General features: G+C 42.7%; 1 protein-coding gene across 2 annotated transcripts in view; it reads left to right on the top strand.

The window, feature by feature from the left end:
- Positions 1–993: 993 nt before the first annotated feature.
- TSC1 (TSC complex subunit 1) overlaps positions 994–26,677 on the top strand; it is a 122,105-nt gene continuing 96,421 nt past the window's right edge. Inside the window, exons 1-3 of one of the 2 annotated variants that reach the window (XM_073600546.1) lie at positions 994–1,050; positions 21,475–21,663; positions 23,380–23,483. In XM_073600546.1, the coding sequence (XP_073456647.1) occupies positions 21,558–21,663; positions 23,380–23,483 (210 nt within the window). In that variant the 5' untranslated portion in view covers positions 994–1,050; positions 21,475–21,557. The other variant, XM_073600547.1, reaches the window with a different exon arrangement.

The following is a 26,677-nucleotide window of genomic DNA, read 5'->3' as shown; positions in this document are numbered from 1 at the left end:
CTGTATTAGTAACTTTGTTTCCTGGGGGAATGATCTCCTGAACTTGACACTTTTTTCCTGGGAGGGGTTCTTGTACTTGTTACTTTGCTTCCTGGGAGAGTGACTCTCTGTATTTGGTACTTTTTCTTCCTGTGGGAGTGTTTTCCTGTATTGTTACTTTGTTTACTGGTAGAGGGTTTCCATGTACTTGTTACTTTGTTTTCTGGGGAAGTGCCTCCCTGTATTTGGTACTTTGTTTACTGGGGGAGTATTTCTCTGTAATTGTTACTTTCTTTCCTGAGGAGTGTCCCCTGGTATTAGATACTTTGTTTCCTGAGAGAACCTAACCCTTTATTTGTTACTTTGTTTCCTGGGGAGTGTTTTTTATATATACTTTTTATTCCAAAGGGGAGGTGTTTCCTTGTTACTTTGTTCCCTGGAAGAGTCTCTCCCTGTATTTGCTACTTTGTTTCCAGGGGGTGTATCTCTGTACTTTGTTTTCTGGGAGAATGTTTCATTGTATTGTTACTCTGTTTCCTGGGGGGTGTTTTTCTGAATTGTATACTTTGTTTCCTGGGGGGGGGGGGGGGGGTTCTGAACTTGATATTCTCCCTGCACATGTTACATTGTTGCAGCTGATGACACTGACTCCTCCCCCTCCTGGGGGCTGGTGACACTGACTCCTCCCCCTCCTGGGCTCTGACACTTTCACCTCACGAGACGCCCCCTCCCCGCCCCTCTCCAAGACTTTAATAGAATCCAATGACGTCACCGCAGCCGAAAAGATCCGGCTCCCCTCAGTCACGAGTCATACGTCCTCCGCTCTGATATCCTTCCGCCGCGCCGATTGGCTTATTCTCTCAGCGGGGGTCCTGCTGCCGCCGCCACCACAGGGGACGGGGTCGGGGACGGGGACTGATCCATTGGACCTCATGGGGTGCGGCTGAGGGGGGTGACAGACTAGCGCGGGGGGTTGGTAGAGGGGACTACTTTGTGTCACCGGCGGAAGGAGAAGGACGGAAGAGGGGGAGCGCTGCGATGCAAGATGGCGGCGCCCTGAAGAGTTGTGAGGTAAATAGGCTGTGGGCTGCGGAGCGGACAGACACAGGAGTCCAGGCGGAGTGGCGGGTTCTGTGGGCTGCTGAAGGAGAGAGGTCAGCCGGGGAAGGCAGCCATGTTTTATTAGAGTTGTGGACTTGTTGGTGACAAGCAAGGGGTGGAAGGCTCAGCCTGGTTGTACAGCAGGGGCAGGCAAAACAGCTGTTGCAGAACTACAAGTCCCAGCATGCCTCTGGGAATAATTGTAACTGCCAGCCTTGCTATGCCTCATGGGATATGTAGGAAAAGGGCCCCAGGTTGCCTACCCCTTGCAGGGTCACCATGGCAGAGGAAGTGTCCTATACATGGAATGCTGTAGACTGTCAGCCATCGCCCCCTACATGAAGGGACAGTGCAGGAGAAGATCAGTGGGTGTTGATGATTCCTCAGTGGTGGTGGCTCCTCCAGCTAGGAGTCTATGGGTAGATGGAATGGAGGTCCCCTCCTATCTCATGGCAGGAGAGCGCCCCCTGGGGGTTATTTTCCAATTGTGGAGATTTTGCTTTACTTCCCATACAATGGACACAACAGGAAGTAAGAGGAAATCTCCCAGGAGTGTGGGAAACCCTCCCATAGGAATCAGCAGAACCCTTAGGATTTGTTCGCATGGGTGTATGATAGTGCAGGGGCCGGGTCTGCCCCGGGGGGGGGGAGGCAACAGCCCTGAACCCAGACAGTGTTCGGTCAGAGCCGTGCACACTCACAGCTTGTGGATTAGGACCGACGTCTGTGTCCTAGTTGGTATGAATGGGACTGTCTGCCTACCTACCTCAGCAATCCCCACCCACGGGCAAACATGGCGCCTGCATCCACTATAATACACCCACATGGACGAGGCATTCCGTCTTTTGGGAGGCTTGCCCTTTATTCCTGTTGGGATCACCCAAAGCTTTAGTCTCTCTCTGGGACAGACGGAGGGTGGATCTCCTCCGGGAGGGCAAAAGTAGCAACAAGAATTTGGTGGGGGCGGGGGGGGGGGGGGTGGCTAACCATTCAAATACTCCATTCAAAACTAAAATTAAAAGCGAAAAGTTTTGGCTTTACATACACCAAAGTGATTCTAAAGTCAATTTTTTTTTTTTACCTTTTAAAGCGGGACTAAACTCATCAAAAAACAGGCCCCTTTCCCATGGGCTTTCCATATGTCTGTTTACAAATGAAAAACAGACACCAATGTATTCCTATGGGGGGGGGGGGGGGGGGATAATCATCCGTTTTTCATCCGCTTCTGTTAAAATTTTTTGTATGTGTGTGTATATATATATATATATATATATATATATATACATACATACACACACATTTTTTTTTTTTTCTTTAAATGGAAGGAGGTCCTTTTTTTTTTTTTTTTTTTTTTTTTTTTTTTGTTCCGTAGAAAAAAGACCAGACGAAAAATAGATATAAACAGACACTCAGTAAATTTTTGCATTGGTAGAGGATGTAAAAACTGTTGAGAAACTGATCAGTTTTTACTTTAAAAAAACATGGTGGAACTGATGAAACAAACCGAACGCCTTTTAAAGCGGGACTAAACTCATCAAAAAACAGGCCCCTTTCCCATGGGCTTTCCATATGTCTGTTTACAAATGAAAAACAGACACCAATGTATTCCTATGGGGGGGGGGGGGGATAATCATCCGTTTTTCATCCGCTTCTGTTAAAATTTTTTATGTATGTATGTGTATATATATATATATATATATATATATATATATATATATATATATATATATATATATATATATATATACATACATACATACATACATACATACATACATACATACATACACATTTTTTTTTTTTCTTTAAATGGAAGGAGGTCCTTTTTTTTTTTTTTTTTTTTTTTTTTTTTTTTTTTTTTTTGTTCCGTAGAAAAAAGACCAGACGAAAAATAGATATAAACAGACACTCAGTAAATTTTTGCATTGGTAGAGGATGTAAAAACTGTTGAGAAACTGATCAGTTTTTACTTTAAAAAAACATGGTGGAACTGATGAAACAAACCGAACGCCGTGTGAACGGACCCTTACATTCCGACATGTGAAGGCTATTCATATATGTGCAGCCGCGGGTTCAGGTGTGATTCGGGTCAGAATTCTTGCCTTCGCACTTGAGCCAGACCCAAACACACACGCACGGGACCGCTTTTTTGCACTCCGCTCCGCGGCCACCCTGCACCTGTGTAAACCGACAGAGAGCCGGTCACATTTGCCTGTCATGCGAATTTAATGCGGAGAAAATCCGCATCCAATTCGTATATATGTGAACCCAGCCAAACTGTCACATTTGCTTGTGCCCTCAATCAAACTGTCAAACCTTTAAATGGCTGTTGTCATAACTGATCACATGTACAGCTCCATGGCAGTTGCAGTTGGCAGCTTCCATTGCAGAAATTGATAGGAAGGTTTAGTTCCATTTTTAATGCATTCTCTGCAGTGCCAGTAAAGCAGAACTTTACCCATAACTTGATGATTTTTTTTTTGTTTTTTTTTTAGCCAGGAACATGCATTCTACATTATTAATTATGCTTCCAAAATTAGTGTGTGCTGTAAATTGCCTCCAGCATTGTTCCAGTTTCTTCTTGCTGGAGGCGTCCATTTTGCTGAAGCCCAGCACTCCTGAACAGAAGTAAATCATAAAGTGTAACTTAAGGTCACGTTCCTGCGATGCAGGGATTGCTAACTGTAACGTTTGCTTGTGTTCTCAACCTAACCATCAAATGGCTTGTGTCATAACTGATCACACGTGCACCACCATGGTAGTTGCAGATCAAACAGAAGCAGTTTCCTTAGCTTTAAAGGGTAGGAGGGTTTAGTTCCACTTTACTGTTTTCTCTCCATTAAAGCAGAACTTAACCCACTGATTTAATGGTTTCAAAAAAGTTAGCATTCTCCACATGCTGGGATTGCTGTCACATTTGCTTGTGTTCTCAACCAAACTGTCAAACCATTGAATGGCTGATGTCGTAACTAATCGCATGTGCAGCACCATGGCAGTTGCAGATCAGAGACCAAGATGGCAGCTTACTTGGCTGAAAAGGATAGGGTTTAGTTCCACTTTAAAGCAGTATTAAACTAAAAAGGTCATATATTGCAACTTGACAGTCATTAAATGTGATGGTTGCATTTGTTTTGTTTTTATTTTTTAGGCTTTTACCCTCTGTTTTCACCTGGTGATCTGGCCAGTAACACACCACCTCCTGTATTAGAGTGCCCCCACTCACTCTGGATGAAGGAAAACAGGGGCACCTTTGGACAGCAGTGACAGTGCTGGGGGGAGGGGAGTGTCAGATTTACTAGCATGGCTCTCTGTGCTTCTCTATGCAAGCAGATTATGGCTGGTGGGAGGAGTCGGCAGGGTGCTGTACATGGCTTCCCGAAAACATCACATTGCCTCTGTACTCCTCAAGAGACATCAGTAGGGTTGCACTGATACTAGTATCAGTGCAGATACCAAGCATTTGCACAAGTCTCAGTACTCGTGCAAAGGCTCTGATGCTTGATCCGATACCTGTTGTACCGGGCCAAGTGTCCTCAGCATGGGGGGGGGGGGGTATGGCCTCACAGATCAGTGCAGGCAGTTACAAGCACCGATTCCCCCATGTATAGACTTTTTAATAACTGACAGATGTTTTCTCGTCTCCCTCCCATAGCTATGCTATGATAGTCAGCTGCTTTATTGAAAGGCTATACAGGGGGATCTGTGCCTGTAACTGCCTGCACCGATCACCCCAGAATGTCCCCTCCCAAGTCTTCCCCTGGGTGTCCTCCTCTGGTAGGGGAAGGAGCCGGTAAATATGTCATTTACCAGCTCCTTTCTTTTCTGAATGCGCAGAGTCAGTGATCACTGACTGTCCATAACTGAGAATCGTAAACTGTGTTTATGATAATTTTGTTTATGAATGATCCTGTCCATTCATCTTTAGTGGCGCTGAGGCTGCTGAGAGAGAGAGAGGGGAATCTGTCCTTAGTCCCTTTCTCTGTCTCAAGGGGGAGATGTCAGGGGTCTGTTTAGTCCCCTGATATCTCACCAAGGCCCCCCCCCCCCCCCAAACAGGGCTAATAAATAAAAAATAAAAGCGAGAATAAATAATTAAAGGTTAAATAGTAAATAATAAAAGAAAACAGACACCGTCCACTCCCCCACCCCTCCCTCAAAAAAGGAAGCATTGTAAAAATAACAAAAATATATGAATTTGTAAAAAATAATGAAAAAAATTTAAATTGGAAAAAAAAAAACAAAAAAAAAAAAAGTAAGTATTGGTATCGGCGAGTACTTGAAAAGTATCAGTACTTGCACTCAGTCTTAGAGTGGTAATCTATGCAAGCAGTGGTCTGGCTCTTAGGTGGAGTCATACAGATGTTAAAATGTCTTGATGGTAGGATGTAAGCCTGGGGAGATTGCTGCTAGACCACACTAGGTAATGCCCACCTGTTATGCGGAGCCCCCTATGATTGATGGAATTGTGCAGTGAAATCAGATTAAATGATTTCAGTACAGGAGAGGAGCCGTACAGCTGTGCCAGAGTAAGGGGAAGGCTGGAGTTAGCTGGAACTAGTTTGCCATTACTATATAATTTAGTATTGTTCATTCTTTGTCGCCTCCCAAGTTCACCTTTTTATTAGGACTTGTGTGGACAGGCAGGTGCAGAGTGCTCCCAGGTATACATCTTGGATTGAGTTGGTTCTGAGCACCTTTTCTGAGTTGCTTTTACATTGCCATTGATATGTATGGGGGCAATGCTTGCATGCAGAATCCTAGAGTGGGGTGTGGACTGGATGAGTGATTGACGTTTTATTTATTTTTTTCCTCTGTCACTTTTGGGTAAAAAAAAAGTGACCCTATTCTTGGTTGGGAGCTGTGCAGAATGGTGCTGCAGTTAGCAGTATACTCCTGGATTAACTCAAGAGGGACATGGTCCTATTACTTTTATTACAAGTATCCTTTATTTCCTAGTAAAGTGTTTTTTTTTTTGTTTTTTTTTTTTGTTTTTTGTTTTTTTTTACGTAATGTCAGCTATAGACACTAGATGGTGGTTTGAAACACATGAATAAATCACGCTTGGACTTTTTTTTTTTTTTTTCCAAATGCAGGTTTCAGATCCCTCACATCCACCTGTGAACTGTCAGGTTATATATATATGTGTATGTATACGTCTGTCTTTTTTTTTTTTTTTTTTTTTTTTATGCAATAGGTGTACTTAAACAGAAGTAAAGCAATGAAATCAAGTCAATCAGGCATATTGTCGGTGGTTTTTGCCTCTTGTATTTCTATTTGTGGGTTACTCTGGAAAGTAGAAAGAAGTCTTTAGCTCTATTTTAAACCTGTGATTCCTGGAAATCTAGAGCTAAATATAGATAGCTGGTGGTGGTCTTGTGCAGTAATTACTTTGACAGCAAAAGGCTGCACTGCTATCCAATGAGGACACGAGACACCAGCTAGATCTGGTGTGCTTGTTCCTGGACGGACGATGACAGCTTTCAGGCAAGTAAAACGGGGGGGGGGGGGGGCGGCGCTGCAGCACTACGGAAAGTTTTTCACCTTAATGCATAGAAGGCGATTAAGGCGAAAAACCATGCGGGTTTACAACCCCTCTAAGATTTCTCTTGTTCAGCCCACAAAGCACTTGAAGTGATTGTAAAGCTTTAGTTGTTTGTTATTTCAAAAAAAAAAAAAAATGTTATAGTCACCTCCTCTGTGTAAGGGTTTTGCACAGAGTGGCTCCGATCCTCCTTTTCTGGGGTCCTCCTGCGGTGCTGCTGGCTCCTCCCTCTTCTCGAGTGCACCAACGGATAGACAGCAGGACTCAGCCCCGCCACTGATGTCGTGTCACTGAATTTGATTGAGAGCAGCGAGAGCCAATGGCTCCTGCTGCTATCAATGAGGACCTGAGACAGCTGCAGGAGCTGCTGTGCTCATCCACGTCGCTGGAGTGATCAGGTTCAGGCAATAAAAAGGGGGAGGGGGTGCTGCAGCACAAAAGGTGAAAAACGTGAGGGTTTACAACCCCTTTGATCCCCTCAACCACGTTAAATAGTGTGGATGGAGGAATCTTCAGTGCCAGCTATTGTTTACCCGAACAATGGGGTTTGTTTACTAAAGGCAAATCCACTGTGCCCTGAAAGTGCTCTTGGAAGTGCAGTCACTGTAGATCTGTGGGGGACATGCAAGGGGGGGGGGGGGGAAACAAAAAAAACCCAGCATTTTTGCTTGTACATGTTTAGATGATTGAAATTAGCAGAGCTTCCTCTCATTTCAGACCTTCCCCTCAGATCTACAGGGACTGCACTTCCAAGTGCACTTGTAGTGCAAAGTGGTTTTGCCTTTAGTAAATAAACCCCAATGCCTGCTTCTGAATAGATGACCGCTGTTTGGCTGTGAACTTCCCAGCCCGTTGCTTCAACAAAGTTTTGTTGAACTGGGTGATGCCGCCAGCAAAGTATGGCCAGTTTTAATGCTTTAAAGTGATTTGTAAAGGCTTTTTTTTTTTTTTTTTTTTGTTATAAAAAAGTTATACTTGCCTCCTGTGCGGTTGGTTTTGCACAGAGCAGCCTGGATCCTCCTCTTCTCGGGTCCCTTTTTGCTGCTCCCTCCTTTGAGTGCCCCTCAGTCAGCAGCTTGCTAAAGGGGACAGCCAAGTCAGAGCTCCGCGTATCCATTCACATGGAGCCCCGCCCCCTCTATCCCCTGATTGGCTGACTGACAGGCGCGGGAGCCAATGGCACCGCTGCTCCTTCTCAGCCAATCAGGAGGAGTGTCCTGGATGGCTGAGGGGATCGTGGACATCGCTGGAGAGAGAAGGAGCTCAAGTTGGTATAAAGGGGGGAGGGGGGGATGTGCTGAGGGGCTGCTACACACACAAGGTTTTTGATCTTGGACCCCTTTCACATGGGCGGACCATATGTCCGTCTTTCATCCATCTATTTTCGGATGAAAAACAGACATACACGTGTCCCTGTGGGATAGCGGATGAACATCCGATGACATCAGTCTCTCATATTTTCCGTTTCTGATGGAGGAAACCCTACTTTTCCATCCGTCATCGGATCAAAATGGACTCTACGGTCCGTCTTCATCCGATTCCCCCATAGAGGAAAGCGGCACTCTGACAGGTTGGTCCCTGCACAGTGTGCAGAGACAGACCTGTCATCTACCTGTAGAAAACACCTGAATCGCGCTACTAAATAACCATAAAGGTTATTAAAAAATATATTAATAATATGATACATCCCTACCAGATTTGGTGAGATGAATAATTAAAAATACAGTATAAATCTCTATGATCACTAATAATGGTACCTAAAACCAAATTATATTTCATTGGAAGGACAAATATTAAAAAACAAAGTTTCTCAATGAATTGTGAATAGTCCACCTGTGCAAAAGCAAAAATAAATGTATATAGTCCACACATAAAAAAATCTTCAGCTGTTGTGTGATGAAAGATGATAGTCCACCACCAGTAAAGAATAGAGGTCGACCGATATATTGGCCAGCCGATATTTTTGACTTTTTTTCTTAATCGGCACCCGCCGATTGTGCTGATAAAAAAGACTTGCAAATGACTTCTGAAGTCAATACAAGTTGCTGGTATTCTTCTGTGAAGCGACTTCTCTCCCCTCTCTGGGCAGCCTGCCAAATCTGATAAAAAGAACCTGAAGAGATGCAATGTTTACACTTCTGAATGAGCTGAACTCTGTGTGTAGAAGCTCTCAGTTTAACCATTTAAAGACTAAATCTTTTCTGACACTTGTTGCTTACAAGTAAAAATCCTGTATTTTCTGCTAGAAAATCCCTTAGAACCCCCAAACATTATATATTTTTTTTTAGCAGAGACCCTAGGGAATAAAATAGCGGTTGTTGCAATATTTTATGTCACACGGTATTTGCGCAGCGGTCTTTCAAACGCAATTTAAAAAAAAAAATACACTAATAAATAAAAAAAAAAACTAAGCAGTAAAGTTAGCCCATTTTTTTTTCGTCCAAAAGTTTTGATTACCTGTTTTTGTGTATTTATTTTTAAGATATAGTTTTTTTTTTAATATATATATATTTTTTTTTTAATCTAAATTCTACATACAAGTGAACTGATTGGAGGTTTGTTTTGTTTAATAAATGTTTAAATGTAAAAAATTTTCTGTATCACTTTAGGTTGCTTTTACACTGCAGCGGGCATGCGTTGACGGTAAAACGCTGCTAGTTTTAGTGGCGCTTTACCGTCATTTTAGCGGTGCTTTTCGGCTGCTAGCGGGGAGCTTATAACCCAGCTAGCAGCTGAGGAAGGGGTTAAATGCGCCGCTGCCGAAACGCTTTGCAGGCGCTTCGGCAGCGGTGCGCATTTATTTCAATGGGCAGGAGTGGTGGAGCAGCGGTATACACCGCTCCAAAGATGCCGCTTGGGGAGCAGTTTTACAAGCACTTTACAGGCGCTATTTTTAGCCCAAAAACGCCTGAAAAACTCCCCAGTGTGAAAGGGGTCTAACTGTTAGATTTTATGAGATGAAGGAAAAAGAAAAAAAAAAAAAGAAAAAAAAAAAAAAAAAAAATCGGCCTAATATATCGGCCCAAAAAAATCGGCATCATATATCGGCCATCGGCCACCGAGATTTCTAAATATCGGCATCGGCCAGAGAAAAACCCATATCGGTCGACCTCTAGTAAAGAAGGGGTTACTTCTTACCAGACTTAGACGATCCCCCATTACAGAGGGTCATGGAAGGCATGTCAGTTGTAGTGGTAAGTGTATCTCCCGTGCTGAGCTGCTGCGGCTGTACCTCAGATCGTCACACAAACCAGATCGGTTCAGATGTAAACATGGCACGTAACAAAAAGCAGAAAGCTCCGATCGTGTAAAACCTTCAAACTTTATTCCCATAAAGAGTCAAAAACACACTTCCATAAATCGTCAGTGATAAAGCCTAAAGGCCGCAGTGTTGGCCGATCACACACGGACAAACCCGTCCTGCTGGAAGAGAGCTCACAGACTAGGGGTGACGTCAGCGCGTCATCCAGCTCTGCCCTACGTGTTTCGTGATGGGTCACGTCATCCAGGGGCATGGGCGGCGCGCTGCGTCAACTCCCTAAATACCAGAACACTGGGCCAAGCCTCGCTCTGAGCTGCGGTCCACCAATGAGCATCCAAATCGTTCAATATGGATCGCGGGACCAAACGAGGAAGGCCAATGAATAAAAAGCAACCTTATAGTAAAAAAGACCAGGTGCAATTTGGTACACTAAAGCGTCTCATATCACTAAGGTAAACCATGCATCCCACACAATAAATAGAGTTCTAAAGTACCTATATGACTTTGTCTGATAAAATTCAGAAAAGGCATCTAATGCTAATAACATGCATAAAAAATAGCTTTTTAAAAAAAGGGGGGTAAATAAAAATAAATTGATAAAAAAACTTTAGGTTGACAAAAAGGCCCCTAATAGATAAATCACGGACACACCACAAAATCGCCAATACAAAGTTAATAAATATTGGATATCATTATCAGTCATAACTATAAGCAAAATCGCAATTGACATGTAAAACCTAATGCAGATCAACACACATAAGGTGTCCGGTCCGACTCAACATAATCTCATCTCAGAAAAAAACTGAAATAACCAGCAGCCCCCACTAGCCTAATGGATTTTGTTTGACAAACACTAAGGTACTGCCAAACAAACTGAACCCGGAAGGCCAGAAATGTGGACAATTGGGACCACAACCATAATGAAAAACACTGCCATCTAGTGGATACGCAGCAAAAAATCATTATGCTAAAGAAAAACCCTAATACTATGTTAATATCTGAAGAGTGCTTGGACCACCAAAGGCTTTTACATAGCAACTCCTGAACTGAACACAAAAAGAAAAACAAGCCTTAAATGGTGCCACAAGCATAAAGATATATAAATAAAATTAAAAATGAAAAAATTATATATAAAACTATATAAAAAAATCCAAAAGCAACCTCATGGGTCAAGCATAAATACTAAGGGGAATTTATGGGACTCAATAAATGGAGGCTCAAGGCAACAGCACCCACTACCCCAAACAACCAAGGACCATAGGGCAAGAAAAAGCTCAGGCGTTTATTAATGAAGGTATTCACGTCGGTATCAACATTGAGTCCGAATGGAACATAGGATTTGAGCCTATGGATCCTGGACATTTCACATTTAGAAATCTCCCTCACCAATGACCCGCCCCTCTAGTGGGGTCTATATTTGTCAATGCCAATGTATAATGTGTTGGAGGGGTCTCTCCTATGTGCCTCATCGTAATGCCTTGATACAGGGTGTTTGTCAAAACCCCGTCTATTATTTGTGTGTTCAGTCAGTCGGACCTTCAGTGCCCTTTTGGTTCTCCCCACATATTGTAAACCACACGGACACTGTATGAGGTAGACCACACCTTCAGATGAGCAGGTTATAAATGGTTCTACCTCATATGTCCGTGAGGTGCTAGTGGAAGTGAAATGAATGGCTGACGTGGCCTCTCTTTATACCATCATCCCCCACACCTTGGGATTAGAGGCGGTTGAGTTGTATCTAACTAAAAGTTTGGGTTTGGCTCCAGCTCAGATCAATTTCATTATGGAACTTCTGGAGTATGCGGCCAGTCATAACTACTTCTGGTTCGACCATCAATTTTATTGCCAAGATGGGGGGTGGCCATGGGGGCTAAATATGCCCCCAGCTTGGCCAATCTTTTTATGGCCAAGTGGGAATAGGACGTCGTCAGTGCTCAGGTTAGACCGGAATTGGTCCTCTGGGCCAGGTACATTGACGACGTCCTCCTCTTATGGGATGGCAGCGAGGTCACACTTCAGGATTTTGTCGTTTCTTAATAACAATAACAGGGGTATTAGACTGAACTTTGAGGCCAGTCGTGAGGAAATAAACTTCTTGGACCTAAAAATCATTGTTAGGGATGACAAATTTATAACATCCGCTTATTTTAAGCCGACAGATAAGAGCTCATACATCCCCCTTGATAGTTGTCACTACGAACCTTGGTTGAGGGCAGTTCCTCATGGTCAGTATGCACGTTTAAGACGTAATTGCACTGAAGTTGACACCTTTGACAGTCAGGCGGCTGTCCTCACCAAAAGGTTCATGGATAAGGGGTATGATAAACGTGCTCTATTGAGAACGTTCCAATCTATACAGGATAAAGATAGGCTGTTGCTTTTGAAAGATAAACAGGATGGGGATAATACCCAATTCTCTTTGCCTTTTATCATGACTTTTTCAACACAACATAGGAGTGTCAAGAGTTTGATTCAGAAACATTGGCACATCCTAACTAGTGATCAGGTTCTTGGAACCATATTGCCAAAAATCCCCAGGTTGTGTTTAAAGGAGCATCCTCGCTTGGTAATAGGATTGCCCCCACGGTCCATGATCCACCAAGTCTGAATAGGAATTTTTTTCACAACCTTACGGGTTACCATAGATGTAAAAAATGTCAGGTCTGTATCGTTAATAGATGTAGAGATAGAAAAATTAGTCATTTCACGTCCACTAGCACCTCATGGACGTATGAGGTAGAACCATTTATAACCTGCTCATCTGAAGGTGTGGTCTAACTCATACAGTGTCCATGTGGTTTACAGTACGTGGGGAGGACCAAAAGGGCACTGAAGGTCCGACTGACTGAACACAAATAATATCAGACGGGGTTTTGACAAACGCCCTGTATCAAGGCATTATGATGAGGCACATAGGAGAGACCCCTCCAACACATTATACATTGGCATTGACAAATATAGACTCCACTGGAGGGGCGGGTCATTGGTGAGGGAGATTTCTAACTGTGAAATGTCCTGGATCCTCAGGCTCAAATCCTATGTTCCATTCGGACTCAATGTTGATACCGACGTGAATGCCTTCTTTAATAACGCCTGAGCTTTTTCTTGCCCTATGGTCCTTGGTTGTGTGGGGTAGTGGGTGCTGTTGCTTTGAGCCTCCATTCATTGAGTCTCATAAATTCCCCTTAGTATTTATGCTTGACCCATGAGGTTGCTTTTGGATTTTTTTGTTTTATATATAATTTTTTCATTTTTAATTTTATTTATATATTTTTATGCTTGTGGCACCATTTAAGGCTTGTTTTTCTTTGTGTTCAGGAGTTGCTATGTAAAAGCCTTTGGTGGTCCAAGCACTCTTCAGATATTAACATAGTATTAGGGTTTTTCTTTAGCATAATGATGTTTCGCTGCGTATCCTGTGTTTTTACCACTAGATGGCAGTGTTTTTCATTATGGTTGTGGTCCCAATTGTCCAAATTTCTGGCCTATCGGGTTCAGTTTGTTTGGCAGTACCTTAGTGTTTGTCAAACAAAATCCATTAGGCTAGTGGGGGCTGCTGGTTATTTCAGTTTTTTCTGAGATGAGATTATGTTGAGTCGGACCGGACACCTTATGTGTGTCGATCTGCATTAGGTTTTACATGTCAATTGCGATTTTGCTTATAGTTATGACTGATAATGATATGCAATATTTATTAACTTTGGATTGGCGATTTTGTGGTGTGTCCGTGATGTATCTATCAGGGGCCTTTTTGTCAACCTAAAGTTTTTTTATTAATTTATTTTTATTTACTCACCTTTTTTTAATAAGCTATTTTTTATGCATGTTATTAGCATTAGATGCCTCCTTCTGAATTTTATCAAAGTCATATAGGTACTTTAGAACTCTATTTATATTGTGTGGGATGCATGGTTTACCTTAGTGATATGAGACGCTTTAGTGTACCAAATTGCACCTGGTCTTTTTTACTATAAGGTTGCTTTTTTATTTTATTCATTGGCCTTCCTCGTTTGGTCCTGCGGTCAATATTGAGCGATTTGGATGCTCATTGGTGGACCGCGGCTCAGAGCGAGGCTTGGCCCAGTGTTCTGGTATTTAGTGAGGTGACGCAGCGCGTCGCCCGTGCCCCTGGATGATGTGACCTATCACAAAACGCGTAGGGCGGAGCTGGACGACGCGCTGATGTCACCCCTAGTCTGTGAGCTCTCTTCCAGCGGGATGGGTTTGTCCGTGTGTGATCGGCCGACACCGCGGACTTTAGGCTTTATCACTGACGATTTATGTAAGTGTGTTTTTGACTCTTTATGGGAATAAAGTTTGAAGGTTTTACACGATCGGAGCTTTCTGCTTTTTGTTGTTACGTGCCATGTTTACATCTGAACTGATCTGGTTTGTGTGACGATCTGAGGTACAGCCGCAGCAGCTCAGCACGGGAGATACACTTGCCACTACAGCTGACATGCCTTCCATGACCCTCTGTAATGGGGGATCGTCTAAGTCTGGTAAGAAGTAACCCCTTCTTTACTGGTGGTGGACTATCATCTTTCATCACACAGCTGAAGTTTTTTTTTTTTTTTTATGTGTGGACTATATACATTTATTTTTGCTTTTGCACAGGTGGACTATTCACAATTCATTGAGAAACTTTTTGTTTTTTAATATTTGTCCTTCCAATGTAATATAATTTGGTTTTAGGTACCATTCTTAGTGATCATAGAGATTTATACAGTATTTTTAATATTTCATCTCACCAAATCGGGTAGGGATGTATCATATTATTAATATATTTAATAATCTTTATGGTTATTTAGTAGCGCGATTCAGGTGTTCTCTATTGGATATATGTGTGTCATATATTTTTGAATTGCTGCTTTATACGTATTTGCTCACATTTATTATTTTCATTTATCACTTATTTCTTAGCGCAGTTTTTTTACTTTTTTTTTCCCTGTCATCTGCCTGCTCAGTGGTGATCGATCCCCCGCTGAGTAAAGTGGAGCGTGTACACTGACACGTCCGTGTGAAAGGGCCCTTAATGCACAGAATGCATTAAGATCAAAAACCTTCGCCTTTACAACTCCTTTGAATAAAGTTTTTCCAATGCTGCAGATGTCGGTCATCTCTGCTCCACATCTTTCTTTTTCGTTTCAGCAGCCAAGGCAGCCACCTCTGCTTTCAGTCTGATTTTAGAATTTCAGCTGTCATGCAGAGGATAATTAATGTAACATTAGGAAGGATTGCAGTAATCGCACATAGGAAGAAGTTTGTTTTATCCACAGAGTCAAAAAGTTGCCTCCAATTTATGGACCTGAATGATCACATAAGACTTCTCTGGATGATCCCAGGAGCAAAGATATTGGGGCCGGGGAGGGTGCGTTTTTACATCTGCTGGCTCACAGCCTTAATTATCACGAACTACATTATTAAGCATGTTAATAATATGCCATGAAATGGGACATGACAAGGTCTCTGATATCTATTCACTTCAGTCCCCTTCCCCCAGATCAGCTTGTGCTCAGATCCCCTCCTGCCCCCAGAGATGATCATGGTGTAATTGTGGTATAGTTGATATAATTCAAAGCAAAATAACCTGATAGTTTTATGGGATGTAAGAGGAGACTGGAACAACTGTAGAAACAAAGCTCCATGCAGGTTTTTTTCTTAGGACCTTGCACTGCAAAGACTCAAGTATTAATCAGTATGCTACCAGGTTGCTCATTGATTATAAGCCTTTTTTGTTTTCTGTAGACATTTAAAATCTGGTCAGTAGAGTAAGTTTATTGTTTAAATGTTTTTCAGTCTGAAGGTAGAAAGTAAAAAATCTATGAAGCTACAGTACAGCTTTTGCTGAGAGGGATTAGAGCAAGCACTGCTCATCCCTTGGCCTAGCATAAGTGCTTTCTTGTGACTCGGTTAACTGTTTCCCTGCTACAAAGTCTTCACAGATTTGAGGAAAGCCATCAGCATTTTTTTTTCTAACTGGCCCTTTTTAATATAGTTTTTGGTTAAAAGGTTAAAAAAAAAGTAGCAGAATACATTTTGGCCCAAATTTGTAAACCAATTTTCTTTTTTCTTTATTTTTATTTTTTTCAAAATTTGCGGTCTTTTTAGTTTATATAATAAAAAATAAAAAAATAAACCCAGTGGTGATCAAATACCACCAAAAGAGAGCTCCATGTGTGTAAAAAAAACAGATACCGTGTTGCATGACCATGAAATTACCAGTTAAAGTAGCACTGGGCTGAATGGCAAAAAATTCCTTGGTCATGAAGGGGATATTATAAACAATGGGGTTTGGTGTGTGGTGTCTTTTTTTTTTTTTTTTTTTTTTTTTTAATTGTCAGTAGTGAATCTCCCCAACAAGCAATAAAAACCTGATGTGAGTTTCAACTCCTTAGTTTAGTCACCACTTTTCAGGCATAGCATAAAGGCTGTGTTGGACTTTAAAAAAATAAAAAAATTATGAGAAAGTATGCTTTTTTCAAGCAGATTGTAAAAAATGTGGCTTGCAACTTATAAATTCTGATGTAAATCACTGTATATACAGGTTTTTTGTGTGTGTATATATCTATATCATTATTTTTTTTTTTTTTTTGTACATTAATATGGTGAAGGGAAAGCTAAAGATGACTGACATTAGCTCTCATTTTATTAAGACGGCATCTACTGATTTATATTAAAACTCAGCGTTTTTGTGAGTGTCATTTACCACTGTGTATATGCCCACGTGTGTGACTCTACAGTCGGATGGGTTGCACAGATAGGAAAAAGGAGGAAATGAAGAGCTTAGAAGGAAACTTAAGCTGGAGCATGCTCAGTGGATGGCAAAAGCTGGTCTACACAATCTTCAGGCTGCAATGGGGACACAGAGGATGGGAGGGATAGGTGAAGGCAGGATCGAGCAGGTTATATTTCACTCTACACAAAAAATGTATATTGTTAAGAGTCAATGATCTCACCTTGCAAAGTATTTTCCTGTAATCTATTGAGTTCACAGTTTATGGTTACTATTTTTGTATTTGGATGGAATGGTGGTTGTGACATGTAAACTTTTTGCCTAACGTGATTGTAAAGGCTCGTGGTGTGTTTTTTTTTTTTTTTCTCCTATAAAAATATTAGACCCCTTTCACACTGGGGCGGTTTACAGGTGCTATTGCGCTAAAAATAGTGCCTGCAAACCGACCCGAAACAGCCGCTGCTTTGTCTCCAGTCTGAAAGCCTGGGGGCTTTCAGACTGGAGCAGTGCGCTAGCAGGACGGGAAAAAGTCCTGCTAGTAGCATCTTCGGAGCGATGTATACACTGCTCCTGCCCATTGAAATCAATGGGGCAGTGCGGCTATACTGCCGGCAAAGCGCCTCTATAGAGGTGCTTTTGCGGCGGTTTTCAACCCTTTATCGCCCGCCAGCGGGGGGGTAAAACCGCCCCGCTAGTGGCCGTATACCACCACTAAAACGATGGTAAAGCGCCGCTAATAATACCTCCTGCCCCAGTGTGAAAGGGGCCTTTCACACTGTTATACTTACCTGCTCTGTTGCAGTGGTTTTACACAGAACAGCCCTGATCCTCCTCTTCTCTGCTCATGGCCTCTCCCTCCTGTTCAGTGCCCCCACAGCAAGCAGCTTGCTATGGGGGCACCCGAGCTGAGTCACTGCTCCCCCTGTCCATTCAGACATGGAGCCCCGCCCACTCTCTCCCCTGATTGGCTAGCTGACTTTGACAGCAGCGGGAGCAAATGGCGCCGCTGCTGCAATGTCTCAGCCAATTGGGAAGGAGAATCTCTGATGACTGAAACACTTGTGGATATCGCTGGCCAGAGAGGAACCTCAGGTAAGTATTAGGGGGCCTGAGGGAGCATGCTGCACACAGAAGGCTTTTTATCTTAATGTATAGAATGTATTAAATTAAAAAAAAAAAAAAAAAAAAACCTGCCTTTACAACACCTTTAAAACTTTGCATTTCAAAATGAGCCCACTAGCCTTTCGAAAGTCAAATGATTGAGTGCATCTAATGCTTTTTCAAACTATTTTCTATCCATGTATGGCCACCTTAAGCCTGATTGCCCACTGTTTAGATGATGTTTGCCAAAATCATTGCCACATGTTTCTAGACTCATCCGGGAATGCAAACTACCTCTTTAATGGCCTTTCAGGTACCTCCCTGGTGATTGACATATGCCATTGCAATGGCATGTTTGAAGTGGTTCTTAACTCTGGAGGGGGGGGACCTGCACGACAAAGGCATAGTGAGCTAGTATGCATCGCATACTAGCTCATTATGAAATGCTTGCCTTAGTACAAAGCTGTTGTAGCGGTCCCTGTACACCACTGTGACGGGTGACACATCTCCAGAATGTTACTTCTGGGTTCACAGGCTCCGGCGCTGCGATTGGCTGGAGCCGCAATGACGTTGCCCCCCCCCCCCCCCCCCCCCCCCGCATGCTCGATGACTTCAGTGCACATGTGCCGATGACGCCGGCACATGCTGATACAGTGAATATCTCCTAAACTGCTTTAGGAGAATTCACGTTACCTACAGGTAAGCCTTATTATAGTCTTGCCTGTAGGCAAAAGTAGTTATAAAGGGTTTACAACTACTTTAACTGCATCAATGCTGGTTGACCCTGAAGAAGGGTTACCCGAGGGGATCAAAGAGATGAAATGCCTAGATCCCTACAGTACTAATTCTCGTGTCCAGCCCACAGGCCTTGTGTATAGAAGCAAATAAAGACACCCCAGCTAACTAAATAGACTGACTTTAGAGTTAACGATCCAACAGGCAGAAGGGTGCCGTCTTTGGTAAGGAAGGGGGACGGCAAAAGCCAGAGGAGAGAATCTCTTGCTTTCCTCTCGGGAGGCAGTCACAGCCACCTTCATTCTTATGTCCTCCTTCCTAAGGGCAGGGCTAAAATCCCAGAGATCTGACTAGCGTTCCACTTTAACATATGATTACTTGTAGCACTCATGCCCTCTTATGAAAGTGGAACTTAACTTTTACAATCAACAATGATTATTTTTAATACTCATGCTGCTAGCTTTAGTAAATTGATAGGAACGTGAATCATAACTAATTGTGTGTTTTTTGTTTTTTTTTTTTTTTTTTGTTTTTTTTTTAACTTTTTTTCTTCAGTTACTGCATGGTTTCTTGCCTAGGCAAATGATGTCATACATCCCAGGAATCTTCAGTAGGGGCTTTTCTCAGCTAAGCACCCTCTCCTGCAAGCATGTCTGAACTAAGGGCATATGGATTCCAGGAAGTACCGTAAATGCTACATTAATAATTTTACCCTTACTCAAGATGGCCACGGCCAGAAATGCTAGGGGATGTTTTTCAAAGTGATTTCTCAACAAAAAGCATGGCGACCTGAATGGATGGGGGAGTTGCTTTGAATATTAAAATTTCACTTAACCGCTTCTGGACCAGCCGCTGCAGTTATACTCTGCCGCAGGTTGGCTCCCCTGCACGAAACCACGTAACTGTATGTGTGCTCGCGGGGTCCGGATAGCAGGCGAGCGCCCGCTGCACAGCGGTGGTGCCAGTGCTCGTGGCCGACGGTCGTGATGACCGCCGGCCACGAGCGATCGTGAAGAGGAGAGACAGAACAGGGACGAGTGTGTGTAAACACACACCTCCCTGTTCTGTTCTGACAGGAGTGATAGATTGTGTGTTCCCATTAGCTAGGAACCACGATCTGTCACTTCCTGTAATTAGTCCCTCCCCCTTCAGTTAGAATCCCCTCCCAGGGAACATAGTTAACCCCTTCACTGGCCCCTAGTGTTAACCCCTTCACTGCCAGTGACATTTTTACAGTAATCAATGCATTTTTAATCACACTGATCGCTGTATTAAGGCCAATGGTTCCAAAAATGTGTAAAAATTGTCCGATGTATCCGCCATAATATCGCAGTCACGATAAAATCGCAGATCGCCGCCATTACTGGTAAAAAAAAAAAAATAATAAAAATGCTATAAATCTATCCCCTATTTTGTAGATGCTATAACTTGCGCAAACCAATCAATATATGCTTATTGCGATATTTTTGGTTAAAAAAAAAAAAAAAAATGCTGAGGAAGAAAATATTTTTTTTATATATATTTTTGGGGGATGTTATAGCAAAAGGTAAAAAATATTGCTCTCTCTGTCGCGCTCTCTGTCGCTCTCTCTTTCTTCCTGTTTGGGTTCAACGTCGTACGACCGCGCAATTGTCAGTTAAAGCCGCACTGTGCCGTTTCGCAAAAAGCGCTCTGGTCAGGAAGGGGGTAAATTCTTCCGGGGCTGAAATGGTTAAATAGTGTTTTTGATTTATGGTGCTCAGATGCAGGGTTTGTGGGATCCTACAGGGTTCCCAGTATCCTTTTAACTTTCAAAGAGCAATACTCATCATTTCATTACTTTGTTGTGTTCTGTGCCTTGGCCGCCTTTTAGGCCCCTTTTTTTTTTTTTTTTTTTTATTTGATCGATATACTAGAGAAGACCTGGATACCCGTTTTACTCTTGGTCATTGACTGACAAATATTTTTTATATTAAATGAAGAGCTATATAAGAATACAGTCAGGGGAAACTGGAATCATTGAGGGAGCTGCATTGCCTTTTTGAAATCTGCTTAAGGCCCCTTTCACACTTATATGACTTCAAAGTCACGTGATTTTACTGCGATTTAACGGCCGCGATTTGGGAGCAGTACTACTTTGTACGACTTTGCCACAACTTTTGCATTAACCATTCTCAGCTTGTGCTTTCAAAGTAGTGCTGAAATCGTGTCTATAGTATTCAGGTACGATTTGCTTGCTACTTGAGGGTTTAACATTGAGGTCTACGGAATACAACTCGCATGGAAGTTGGACTAAAGTAGTGCAGGGACTACTTTGAAGTCGGCACGACTTAAAGTCGTGCCAATATGAATGGTAGTCATTGAAAATCATGGAGAATGACTTGTCATACAATTTTGCAGTACAAAATCGTGGGACAAGTCGTATAACTTGGGCCCCTTTCACACTTATACGACTTGTCCCACGATTTTGTACTGCAAAATCGTATGACAAGTCATTCTCCATGATTTTCAATGACTACCATTCATATTGGCACGACTTTTAAGTCCTGCCGACTTCAAAGTAGTCCCTCACTACTTTGGTCAAACTTCCATGCGAGTTGATGTCCATAGACCTCAATGTTAAACCCTCAAGTAGCATGCAAATCGTACCTGAATAATATAGACATGATTTCAGTACGACTTTGTAAGCACAAGCCTCACACATGTATGTTTTCATTTGTTAATGCCAAAGTTGTGGCAAAGTCGTACTGATCCCAAATCGTGGCAAAATCGCGCAAATTTGCGTTAAAATCGTGCCTGCGAAATTGCGGTAAAATCGCGCGACTTTGAAGTCGCACAAGTGTGAAAGGGGCCGTAGCATGTGTCTGGATAACTCTAAGGACATGAGATAGTAAGCTTCTCTCTGACAGGTACTGATATGAATGAACTTTGTACTTGAGTGTCAATACTGTATAAATCTTGCAAGGTGTAGCTCATGAAATATCTATACCTTACTGATGAATATATTTTGTCTTTTTTTTTTTTCCCCACTCTTAGGTTGGAGGAGGCACAGATGAGGACCCTGCTGTGACCTTTATCCTCCCGTGTCCTGTCACCAGCACATACACCTGTCCAGCAGCATGGCCCAACAAATCAATGTGTGGGAGCACCTCTATCTGCTCGAGTCTCCGGATCTGCAACTACTGGATGAAATCCACAAGCTTATAAGTGATCACCTCAATGCTGGTATAGTTTATGCATATTGCATGTCGGGTCTTTAGTGCATTTATTCCAGTTGGTTTCTGAAACACTGGGATGGATTACTGGAAACAAATGAGTCCCTCGCTCTTCTCGTTTCTTAAAAAAAATAAAATATAAAAATGACTCCCGACTATGAGCTAATGTCAGCGGGCAAATTAAACATACATATTTTTTTTTTTTTTTTTTTTTTAAATCCTAATCACAACAGAAACTATCCAAATCACCCTAATCAAAAATTTACATACCCCGGTTCTTAATACCGTGTATTGCCCCCTTTAACATCAATGACAGCTTGAAGTATTTTGTAGCATTTGTGGATGAGGCTTTTTATCTTCTCAAATGGTAAAGCTGCCCATTCCTCTTGGCAAAAAGCCTCCAGTGACACCCCCGGAAGAATTGGGGTGTGCGTTAGTCGCCAGAATAGGAAAGCAAAGGCACCATTAAAAACATTGTCCTAAGTTCTAACCTATCCTCACTGTACTAAAATGTTTTGACAAAAAGTAAAGGGAAAATCTCCCAGATAGGAACCACATAATAAAAACCTGACAGTGGCTTTAACACTTCCTTCATATATTCTCTCCCCCCCACCCCCCCCAAAAAAAAAAAAAAAAATGTGGCTGGCTTTTAAGTATTGGTCTTTGTATCTCATTACATGGTATCTGTTCTCTCCTCCCCTATGGCTGCTATTCATTTTTTTTTTTTTTTTTTCCTTTGCTTTGGCGTGGTAGTTGCGATGCATTATCACACTACCTCGTAACATACATCTTTTTCCCTTGATGGAACTGTTGTCAGTATATATTTTTGTTAATATTGGCTGTCACAGTGCAGCGAGAAGGGTGGTTGTGTGTTCAATATCACCTTTTTGAGATCCACAGTGCTTAAAAAAAAAAAAAACAAAAAAAAAAAAAAAAAACAGTCATTTAGACTTCCTCCTTAGTTCAGCCAAGGTTTATTAAGAGAAAACCATACAGAGAGAATACAATAAGCTGATATTTCTGACTTTTCCTCCTGAAAATGCTAGTATTCTTGTACTGATTAAGTGGCTTCGGTATTTTCTGAGCAGGCATGGAGATCAGGAATACCAATGCCACTGGCTGTGTAATTGGTCAGTGAAGTAGAAAACATTAAAGCGGAGTTCCACCCAAAAGTACAACTTGCGCTCCTCTGAGTCCCCCCCCCTCCGGTGCCACTTTCGGGGGGGGGGAGGTGATGGGTCTCCTGGTCATGTGGCCGTGTTCGGTCTAGGGATCGCTGCTACACTTGAGCATTGTCACAGGAGGGAGGAGGTCTTGTGCTTCTCCATACTGTAAATTGTAGCCTGCTGTGTAAGGTGAGTATATGGGAGGGGGGGCCCCTTTGCTGAGACCCTGTCACTGTGTCCTGTATGGTAATCGTGTCTTAAGGTTCCAGTGAGATAACAAATTCTTCTCTCTTACTGTAACATTGAATGTGTAGATATGTGTTCTAAAGTAAATCCTGCTATGATAGAAATGTTAGCATGGTCATTGCTGGGGGTGAGCAGAGATGGGCTATAAGAGCAGCCAACTGGCAGAAAAAGTGGGTCCACGTAACAAGAGTGTTTCTTTATAAATGATTTGGCAGGTATAACCAGTCGCCATGTATGTCTTCTTGCACAAGCCCTGGATAAGTGTTTGCCCGCAAAACTAATGACTGTTATCGTTGTTTACTTTTCAATCCTAGACCGCTTTCCAGTCCTAGTGAACAATCTGGTGGATCATTATCTGGAAACAAATTCTGAACAAGCAATGCTTATCCTCTCTATGGTACAGGAGCCCCATGACAAGGTAAGACTTGATATTTTCTTGTCTTGCCAGTATTAAGGGTAGAATATTTTTTTTTTTTTTTTGTATAAGTAGTTCCTACATCTTGGCACAAAAAATCCTGCTGTGTCCCTGTAAAATCACCATTTGCTCTAGGCTGTGTCGGGAGCATAATGGCCTGCTGGCTACACCCCCTCCCCCCCCCAACATAGTACCACAACAGTGGGCATCAGGAATAACATGCGGAAATGAAGCACTTCATCATTAACTGGTAATGTGGTCCTGCCATATTGCTTCTTTTAATTAGAAGGGCTCTGTTGTCACATGAACTGGATTTTATATGCAATTTTAAAATGGAACTGTAATCAAACTATAAACACACATATGTGATGAAGCTGTGGATTGTCGATACCTGTTGATCCTGCCAGTTAGAACCATTAGATAAGTAGTGACAACACACTCCCTTCTCCATGGAAATTACTGCAGCATGTTTACTCTTGCTGCTGCCGTAACTGCCTAGATCCTGGCACCAGATAGCCTGCTCAATGAATAGCCACGCCTAGCTCTGCCCACTCTTTTAGACCAGGCGGACAGGGAGGTGAAGACACAACCTCAGTGCTGGAGGCTGAGACCTGCATCACTTATATCCAAACAGCCTGAAAGCAAGTATAGCGGGAGGCCTGCTAATCCCTACATGTTGGTGAACAGATTTTAACAGATGTAGAATAAAGCCAGCATAACAGGTGGTTGCTTTTTAAAGCAATGCAAAATGTAACTGCTTTAACCCTGGTAAGTTTATTGCCTCCAGAGTTGAACTTTAAGACCATTAACATGCCAACTTCTCATTCTGAGAGAAAAGCTAGTGGCTTTAGGATTAGGTTGACTATCTCTCTCTCTCTCTCTCTCTCTCTTTCTCTCTTTTTCTCTTCTCTTTCTCTCTTTTTCTCTTTCTCTTTCTCTCTTTCTCTTTTTCCTCTTTCTTCTTTTCCTCTTTTTCCTCTTTCTCTTTCTCTTTTTCCTCTTTCTCTTTTTCTCTTTCTCTTTCTCTTTTCTCTTTCTCTTTCTCTTCTCTCTTTCTCTTTTCTCTCTTTCTCTTTTTCTCTTTCCCTCTTTTTCTCTTTCTCTTTTTCTCTTTCTCCTTTTTTTCTCTTTCTCTTTTCTTCCTTTCTCTTTTTTCCCTCTTTCTCTTTTTCTCTTTCTTTTCTCTTTCCCTTTCTCTTCTCTTTCCTTTCTCTTCTCTCTTTTTCTCTCTCTCTTTTTCTCTTTTCTCTTTTTCTCTTTCTCTCTCCTCTCTTTTTTTTTTTTTTCCTTATTTACTAAAGCCATATAATATGAGGTCAACCCTAAACGCCTTCAATTAGTATGCAATCAGACAGACCCTTGCACTACATACAGGGCCTTGAAGAAGTATCCATACCCCTTGAAATTTCTATGTTTTGTCATGTTACAACCAAAACATAAATGTATTTTTATGTGATAGACCAACACAAAGTGGCCACAGAATTCTGAGTGAAGGAAAATGATACAGGATTTTCAAAATTTTTTACAAATCTCTGAAAAGTGTGGTGAAAATTTGTATTCAGCCCCCCTGAGTCAATACTTTTGTAGAACCACCTTTGCTGCAATTACAGATGCAAGTCTTTTTTGGGATGTCTCTACCAGCTTTGCACATCTAGAGTGAAATTGTTTTCCTGTTCATCTTTTAAATTAGCTCGAGCTCTGTCAGATTGGATGGAGAGCATCTGAACAGTAATTTTCAAGTCTTGCCACAGATTCTCAGTTGGATTTAGGTCTGGACTTTGACTAGGCAATTCTATCACATGAATATGCTATGATCAAAACCATTCGATTGTACACTCTAGCTATATGTTTAGGGGTCATTGTCCTGCTGGAAGGTGAACCTCGGCTGCAGTCCTTAAGTCTTTTGCTGACTCCCAACAGGTTTTCTTCTAAGATTGCCCTGTATTTAGCTCCATCCATCTTCCCATCAACTCTGACCAGCTTCTCTGTCCCTGCTAAAGAAAAGCATCCCCACAGCATGATGCTGCCACCACCATGTTTCACAGTGCGAATGGTGTGTTCAAGGTTATGTGCATTGTTTTCCATCACACATGGAGTTTTGCTTTTTAGACCAAAAAGTTAAATTTCTCCAGTCATCTTCCAGGACTGCACACCTGAGATGGCTGGTCTCACCTGACAGGAAACACAATCAACAACAGTTTAAAAGGCCCCACCCTTCCCTCTGTCCCTCCAGTTATTGATTGTGTTTCCCACAGGATGGCAGCGAAACTTTTTTTTTTTTTTTCTTTTTTTTTTTTTTCCCCCCACCAAGGCCTGGGGCTGAGGTCCCCTCCCTGGGTGTCAGACCCAGGGCAGTCAGTGTTGGATGTGGGGTCCGACAGGGCCTTGCCCTTCCCAGGGTGGATATTATCCCCAAAAAAGGTGCTCAGGGGGAGGTGCAGGAGCTTGAAGAGTCCCTCTGAGAGCTGGAGGCTCCTGGACACAGTGGAGGTGTCCAGAACTTCAGGGACCACATACCCACTTTTTTTTTTTTGTTTCTCCTACCTGACAGTGGTGGATGGGATGGAGAAGCTGCTCTGGATATTCCCATCTGCTGGGTGGAAGTCCTTGAAGCGCATGGCTCAAACCCTGGCGTCAGGTTAGCTGGCTGGGCTGAGGGATCTCCTGCTTGTCGGGTGTCTTTTCGTTGTTGGTGTCTGCCGACCGCTACTGCGCAGGTCCGGATGCCGGCACGGCGCACACAAATGACGTGGTGGCGAGCATGGATAAGAGCGGTGGTCCACGGTCCTGTTCCCCCTCCCGAATCTTTCCAGAACGATCCCTCCCTAAGGGTCGTCTTGTCCGGAACAGATGGAGGAGGATGGACCGAATATGGCAGCACCTGAGGAGATCACAGGGGGTGAGTCGACCCAGCTGGTATGGGGGTGAGGTTAGGGGTGGCCCTATTCCTTCACCACTGCAGGACATCAGGACTGCAGGGACGTAGGTTAACAGGGATTCATCTGTTTTATTGTTTGCAGAAACTGAATGCCCTGCTCAGGGGACTACCAGTTAGTCGAAGTCCAAAGCCACCTCTAAGTCAAAACGGTGTGGGTACTGCAACGGTAAACTTCTGCAGGACCACTCCAAGCCTCAGGTGCATCTATAAGTTAGCAGGCAAAGAGACTGCACAAGCAATGAAAGGGTACTGTGCTCTG

The sequence above is a fragment of the Aquarana catesbeiana genome, linkage group LG09, assembly GCF_042186555.1.
Source record: "Aquarana catesbeiana isolate 2022-GZ linkage group LG09, ASM4218655v1, whole genome shotgun sequence".
Classification (NCBI taxonomy): Eukaryota; Metazoa; Chordata; class Amphibia; order Anura; family Ranidae; genus Aquarana; species Aquarana catesbeiana.
This window is presented reverse-complemented; position numbering and strand designations above follow the sequence as displayed.